Source organism: Plectropomus leopardus, chromosome 12, assembly GCF_026936395.1.
Source record: "Plectropomus leopardus strain MGB_pleo_1.0 chromosome 12, ASM2693639v1, whole genome shotgun sequence".
NCBI lineage: Eukaryota > Metazoa > Chordata > Actinopteri > Perciformes > Serranidae > Plectropomus > Plectropomus leopardus.
This window is the reverse complement of record NC_142187.1, coordinates 10,686,135-10,694,267: the sequence shown is the minus strand read 5'-3', so window position 1 is coordinate 10,694,267 and position 8,133 is coordinate 10,686,135. Positions and strand designations below refer to the sequence as shown.

The 8,133-nt window shown below is 43.5% G+C and overlaps 1 protein-coding gene across 15 annotated transcripts in view; it reads right to left on the bottom strand.

Annotated features, from left to right (window-relative positions):
• Window positions 1-1,398: 1,398 nt before the first annotated feature.
• LOC121951641 (partitioning defective 3 homolog) overlaps window positions 1,399-8,133 on the bottom strand; it is a 315,087-nt gene continuing 308,352 nt past the window's right edge. For all 15 annotated transcript variants that reach the window (XM_042498044.2, XM_042498056.2, XM_042498052.2 and 12 more), the window contains one exon: window positions 1,399-6,384. In XM_042498044.2, coding sequence (XP_042353978.1) covers window positions 5,988-6,384 — 397 coding nt within the window. In that variant the 3' untranslated portion in view covers window positions 1,399-5,987. The remainder of the gene's footprint in view (window positions 6,385-8,133) is intronic.

The window sequence follows — 8,133 nt, the reverse complement described above, 5'->3', positions numbered from 1 at the left end:
ACATTATTTGTGTTGCTTTAGTTAAAATAAACAGTTCAGGGAAGTGTTGCTTGCGCGTCTCAACTGCGTCATGTGATCACAACAAGTCAGCGTGTGTATGACGCCGCCCATTCATGGTGCGTTTCAAGACCGCTCGGAAAAACGAGTAACGTTACAAATGAATTGAACGGTTGTGGGGAAAAAAGGGGTGGGGGGTGGTCAAAGGGCACAGATACGGGAAGCGTGGGGTACATGTCCCACGCATACCCCGCGTCCACAACGTGCCGGCATTGGACCTCTTAATGGTGGTACATGAAAAGTCAGGGGATCATCAATGCCAGTTGGCACATTAAAGACTTTTAGCGAAAACAAAGAGGCTCTCATCTAACTTAATTTACTCAACAATGTAACTGTCCTTTAGGCAAAAACAGAATGGAATGTTAAAGTATGCAACACATGACATACATGCTAAGAGACCTAACCAATGAAGGTGCACCTGTTTTTTGCACACATTTACATATATTGAGTGTCTCACTTGAACTGCAGTAAACCCAAGCGGCACCATGCATGCTCCATATTTCAGCAGTATTTGAATACCACTGTAAAGAGGACTGAGACAGCTGAAACGGCATCCTGTGTTCTTGTAAATCCACACTTGTGACTGCCAAATGTCTTCACTAATGCAAACCCCGCTATGTGTGTGTGCATGTGGATTTCCTCAGTGCACCTTAAAGGACACGCTCTGAAGGCTGAATCTGACCAAGGCATGGTGACACAATTTTCTGCATGTGCAACTTACTCTGAATCTCTCACGCACACACCGTGGAGTCAATAAAAAGAACAGACTGGCATGAAGGATAAAAGCACAGGATGAGGCAAAGGGACTTCTCTGCTTCCACCTCTTTTCCCTCTGTTCTCGTATCTCGGCTTCTTCCAACTCAAGCAGCAGCTTGGCTTAAGTAGCATTAATGGTATTTGGTTAGGACGTCACCTTTGACCTTCAGAACAAAAACAGTAGCTGCTCAGCAGATCCCCTGTGAGGGACAATGGGAATGAGGTTGGACTTAATAACAGGAAACACAATGGCGTTTAGGGAGATTACCTCACTTTGTTCAACAGATCGCTTACACAGAGAGAAACAGTTGTTGCACAGAAGCCAAATCTCGGTTTCAGTTACATTTGTAGGCTACATCAGCTGCTGCACTAGTCTCTCATGGGAATTAATAATGTTTCACATCGTATGTTATATCTCTTTTGTATCCGTCAACTTCTCTGTCTGTCTCAGACGAAGACATCAGCAGCCAGACCTGACACATTTGACATTTGACAGCAGAATGAGTCCCTCCTGCTTAATTGAAGACCTGTTTGATGCCTGGTTCAAAGCCTGACGGGACAAGGAAAGAAAAGTAAGAGGCAGGCAAGGTTGTAAACAGGATGGAACAGCCTTCCGTTTTATTCTAAATTTGATATGTACAGGAAAAAGTGGCTGTATACATTTCTTAATATATCATGTAAAAGTTTTCTGGAAAAAAAAACAAAACAATTGCACATCAGCTTCCATTTCTTTTTTATACTTTAAAACACATCATGGTACAGCATGGTTGAAGGCAATGTCAAACGGGATACAAATTACACTGATAACCGCTCGTAAAGTGTTGGCTCTTGTAAATAAAATCTAAAAAAAAAATTAAAGGAAGGAGTACCCCAAAAATGACATTATAATATGATATTAAAAATGTTTAAAAACATACTGTAGTGTGTGTGCTGTAGTGTCACTGACAAACACATCGTGTCCCTCTTTTTGTGTAAAATAGTACGATATAACATCAGGCACTTATCGATATCAGACCCCGTAATTGGACAGCTCGACAGCAACAACGTTTAGAGCACAGGTCATATACATCCTTCTAAATGTGCTAGTCTGCATTTCCAGACGCACTAGTGTTCACAGCAGGAAGTGCTGGCCGCTACAACCAAACACTTTTTACTTTAAACCATTCAGAGGGGGGAAAATTTACACCCCCATCTACACAGTTTGTGTCTTTTTTGGTAACAGTTTTTTCAGCCCCATTGTAGCATGGATTTAAAAACATATTAGTAAGGGGCAATAGTGCGTTTGTGTTGTTAAAGGGATAGTTCAAATTTTTTGAAGTGGGCTGTATGGGGTACTTACCCATATACACTACACTACAAACAATAGATGTTAGTTTGGAAAAGCAGGGTTGAGTATGACATGGCAGCAAAGAAATGTACTGCTGTGGATGGGGGCCAGCAAAAAAAAAGGTATTTTTGTCACATAGGTATTTAAGTCTGACCTACAAGAATTAATGTCAGTTTATGTGTACGCTATCTTTGGAATATTTTTACCACTTAACCTTGAGGTCAGACCGTGCAGACCATGACTTTCAACAGCAAAATGGAGCCTTTATATTGCTCCCTTCAAAGCCAGACTCCACTGAGAAAAACATTGATTAAACATCACTGAACACATAAGCTGCTGATCTACCCCTACTTTGATAGGTTATTTTGTTTGTGTTATTTTGTGAATTTCATGCTTAAAAGTGTTAGTTTGGATTCACCACAGTCACACAATAACACAAATAACTAACTGATCAAAGTAGCGGTAGACCAGCAGCTCCTGTGTTCAGTGAGCTAAAATTACTGTTTTTCTCAATGTAGTTTGGTGGATTTGAGAAGAGCATGGTAATATGAAGGCATTATCGGCTTACCTGTTGGAATGAGTTGTCTGACAGCAAGATAAAGCAGCAAAAATACTCTCAATACAGCGAACACTTAAACCTGCTTCTCCAAACTGGGGGAGTAGACAATGGATCATTACCCCATAAACCCCACAAAAAATCCAAACTATCCATTTAGATACAAACATAATGCAAAAGGGAAATTAAAAATAGCTTAAAACAATAAAAAAAAGTCTTGTAAACTTTCCTCAGGTTAAAATACAGGTTTAAACGTGAGAATAATGTCATCGAAAAGTCCTTCTCCTTCATCTTCTTACTTTTTTGTTCGTTATTTATTAACCCTACTAAGCCTGCGTCTTTCCCAGTGAGGGTCTTCATTAACCAACGGGGGAAAATGTATGTCGCGCAGCCTCACGCTGCATATGGAGTGTGTAGGAGTGAGGGGCAATTACGCACCACCTGTTTGTTTTCCAAAATCTGGTGATGGTCGTCTTTATTATTATTTTCTTTTTGTATTTCCCTCTTGTTTTAAGTTCAACCTCAGCAAGATTTCATTTGTTTGCTTGCAGGCAGAGACAGTCGTGTCACCAACATTAGTCGTGTCAAAGAGGGGCAGGCTCAGACTAGGAGGATCTGTTGCCACCTACTGCAACAATTATATTAGTGGGCTGGTGTGCTGTAGCAGTGATTTTTAAGCATGTGTAATAAATACCCAAGGTCTTGTTTCTGATCTATAACTACAAAAAGCCACCAGGATAACATGCTGTAAAATTAAAATTTTGTGTGCATAAAGAGCTGGTTGACTCAAATTACAATATATCAGATAGTTTTGATTTATTTTGCCCAGGTTTTTAAATTTCTTTGTACAACCAAATACCGTGGGCAGCGTTTTCTAGACATTCATTTATTTGTGGGGGCTTGCCACGATTAAAACACCTGCCGCCACAAAAAGATTTTCGATTTTTGGAACTTGGACTTGGTTGAGCTTGAGCTTGGTTGAAATATACTGTATATACTGTTCAGTTATTTAATTTACCACACCCTTGAAGCATAGAGCACACTCTGGGCACAGATGAAGCACCAGAACTTCAGGCGGTTTGACGGTTAAAATTAACTGCTCATTCTACTGAGTCTCAACCGATCTGATATGATCAGCTCTGAGTGGGTCAGCAGATCAGATATATACTCCACAACTCACAAACTGCTGCTGAGGAAAAAAAGAACTCATGGAGAGCTCCACCTCCACTGCGTTCACGGACCGGCAAAAACCTCTGAACTGGTGGAGGTAAATTGAAATTCATTTGTGATCCTCAAAGCATTTGAAAACTACATTTAAAAGAAATAAACATCTCTTACCCAAACCAATGTCCCGCTTAAGGCCCAGTCACAAGCAGCATTTAAACGTTTACATCAAGTTCAACTTTTGGTGCCCAAATTCTCACTGTTAACCAATAGCAAACTGCCATGACCATACTGACCCTTGAGGGTTGAAAAGACATAAAATCAAAAATGGACGAAACTATCGTAGCTGACAAGGTGAGTTGCACCGTCTGCTTGTATACAACCCAGTCGTGGTTATAAGACAGAAGTCTATGGTGCAAGTAAATCTTTTGGATACTTTGTTTATTTATTGTCCTGCTAGTGACTGAGGTAACAAGGCTTTTAACTGACAGTTTGTAAGCTAGCTAACTTGGAGCTATTGGGACCAGGACTGACTACGGCTAGCATTATTCTGGCTGGCTAACTAGTCCTGCCAGTATGTCACCAATGTTCGCCTATTTTGTGACAACATGCATATGAACTTTGCGCTGCTTCTTTCAAGTGTGACTGGGCCTTTACTCTCAATAATTCACAGACCACATTGTGAAATGTGTTCACACCAACTCCTTTTTGGAGGGGATAAATGAGTTCTAAGACAGCTTTTTGCGATTTTTGGAGAAGAGTGTCAGCTAAACGCTTAAAAAGGTAAAATTACAGAAAGCAATTACAGCAATTGAAGGCAATTAACTCAACAATTTTGCCTTTTGTTAAAAACAGGAGAAAAGCTCCAGCTAATCTCACACTGGCAGGCTTATTGTCTCTCTTCCCATCTTTATTCTGGCTCTTTTTTGTATATTGCTTTTATTCCTCTCTTTATGTCAGAAGCCGGGCCCTCTGTCGGTGCCTCTGGTGGCAGCGTTCTTTGGCTCCGGCAGGCAGCAGGTGGCTTGTGATGAAAAATTCAGTGCAGAGCCTGACTCGGGAGACAGGGAGGAGGAGGAGGAGAAGGAGGGTGGTGGTAGTGGGTAGCAGGAGGAAGAGTACGGGGAAGGGGAGGGGTGAGATGAGAGGAAGGTGGGAGATGCGCGAGAAGGGGAGCAGAGGATAAAGGTGGGAGTGTTGAGGTAGAAGAAAGAAAGGTAATGAACAGAGAGGCGAAGAGAACGAGAGGAGGATGGGAGCCAGAGCTGCAGACAGACAGGCAGGCGGGCCAGCAAGTCAAGCCCAGAGCAGTGCAGGGGGGCCAGGCAGAGGATCAGAGCTGTCTACCCTCTCTGCCTGGGTCTCCTCCACGGAGATAACACACGATATGAATCATTTATGAGGGGGGCTTTTTTATTAATAACACACACCCTGTGCCCTGCTTCTTTCATACACTTTGCCTTGTTTTCTCTCCTCCCTGGGGAGTACTCAAGTAAAAGAGCGCGATCGCTGAGGAAAAAAACACTGGAATTCGAGAAAACAGAATGCAAAAATGCCGGCGGCGTTGGTAGGGGTTGAATGTTAGCGAAGCGAAGACAGGGTGACTTGTGACCGATGGGAGGAAGTCATCCATGGGACACTCTGTAAAGCCACACATGCTTGATTGTGAAGCATGTACCTTGTCACATGCCCACACACAAGCCCACACAGAAACTTACGCCTCCCCATGGGCTCAAAAGAACACCCACTCACTTGCCTGTCTGCCCATTTGATTGTCAGTATACAACGGTGCCAGATCTCGATGAATCAGAGTCCTGGACGACTGTGAACAAGCAGCGTGTCCGTGAATGCAGAGAAGGCACTGAGCGTCTCATGTCTGTAGGAGGGTGAGTGACTGACTGACTACTGGTATAGGTCATCGGCACAGCGAGGGACTGAACACAAACACCCACATACTGAGTGCACTTCACATCTGTTTACCTCTAAGATCATTGCTAAGCTATAAGACCTCTAGGTTTGTCCCTTTGTCAAAATTTGTAGCGTCCACTTTTGCTGTTCCTTCAAGGTAATCCCCTTAGCTCCTGAAGCACAAGTTCATCTCTTCATCAACAAGTCCAACAGAACTCCTCAAGAATAAAAAAGTCTTCCTTTCTCTGACCCAATTCTATTAAGCCTTGCTAGCTGCGATGGCGAAGGCGGCACATCATGGCGGTATGGACCCTTCGGGGAGGCTGGGTCCTTCAGGTGTGCTGTAGGGTACCCCTCGTAGCTGCTGTTACCTGTGCTCTCCTGCATTAACTTCCCTTTGGCTTCCTGCTCTCTGCGCCTTTGCTCCTGCCTCAGAAGCTCCTGGGCTTCCAGAAGGACTCGGGCATTGACACCACCACCGCCTGGGTAGCCGTTTCTGGAACCCTGGTAGCTGGAGTACCTGGGGTTGTCCTTGGCTGTCTGGAAGCCTTCACCAGGTGGGTATGCCTTATCCCAAGAGTCCTGGGAGATTGAGCTGGGGTTCTTCCTGGGTTGCCTGGTGTGGAGAGAGAGAAATGTGAGACTTTGGTCTGACTTTTTTCTTTCATATGAGTCCTTGAACAGAAACCTAAATGGAAATGTATTAATCTGAAGCTTTTTATATGACCGATTTGTCACATTAAAGAACTGGGATTTCCTGCCCTTTCTCATTCAGAGGTCAAATACTGCTGCTTTGATAGTGCTTTTGCCGTACAATCCCAACACCAAAAGCCACCTTTTATGTCTGCATGATATGCTGCTGGATGGTATCATCTGCGAACAGCACCTGATGCAACAGCCTGATACACAAATGGGTGGCGGCACTTGAGAATGCAGCTGGACACGTCCGCATAATACGCCACAGAACAGAGTCAGTTTGAAACACTGCAGGTAACAACGTAATATAAGGAACACAAAGATGCCTATAGGGCGGGCGGGAAGAGCAGTGGATGGGTCCGTCAAACCCCGGCCTTTCATGCAGACATTCATGCAGGAGTCTCGTCTTCACTTCACATCTAAATGTTTTTTTTTTTCTACACCTTACCATATGCCTCTTTTCCCTACATCTGACCATTCGTGCCAGCATGTGCATTTATTGACATCCCAGTGTTGGTTGCCATGTGCTTTTTTGATGCCTATATATGTTATGATTTGTGAAGAGAATGTGTCAGGATTTCGAAAACAAAAGTTACCTGGGCTAGAACAATCACACACATGCAAAAAAAAAAACACTCATTCTTTCTTTCTCCAACTAAACTCTTAATTTCTCCATGACACAAAACTTGAACCTCCTCAGCCACATACTGTGACCTGGTCTGGTGGGAAAAATATAGCCAGCAACAAAAATGTTTGCTCAAAACCCATTACATCTTGGGAGCGTGTTTGGATGTTTGCTTGAAAACGATTATACTGTCAGCTGGTAGCCAAGACATCACATTCAATGAAAATGAGGCGCCATTACAGCCTCACAAACAGCCTCCGGGCAAGTACCGGCCCTCAGTAAAAACACACAGGGAAACCTAACCATGTCAAAGTCCCCTTCCATCCCATTAGGCCCATTTCGAGACAGACAGAAACAACTATTGGATCTGTCAGACAGTAACTGCAGACCTTCCACAGGTGAAAAGATGAGGCGACCATGTTGTCCGCTATGGATTTAAAATGGAATTTGATATTTGACACCTAACACATGTGTCTTAAAGGCACAGTTAGTTGTCATGCTTCAGAGCGACTGCCCTGCCCTTTACCAGGAGAAAATCCAGATGTGTGACATCGCCTCTCATTTCTGCTTGGCTGGCCTCTTTGTGGCAGCCCTGTCTTTGTGTGCCAGTGAGTCCATACGATATGCATGACTGTCCCAAACCCGACAGCTCCACCCATTTATCTCGGGGGCATGGCAAAACCAGAGCAGAGAGAGAGAGAAGAAGACAAAAAAACATCAATGGGCTTTTGACTCGGAGCCATGCATAATTAGCAGGTTTATCAGCCAGCTGTGAAGAAATCGTATTATTCCTGTGTTTGGATTTGAGTAGGAAGCGGAGGGAAAAAAATCCTTAATGAGAATAGAAAAGACTTTTGTTTTTATTCAACATGAGATTGAATGCAATTGGGAATGGATACGCTTCTCGATCGGTGAGATAGGAGAATATAGCCCAGGTTTATTCTTGCACACGCTTGAGTGATTCCAATTTTCAGAGACAGGCGTCACCGGCATCTGATTTCATTTCATATGTTGACAAAGAGGCCAAAGCTGGTCTGCCTCCCC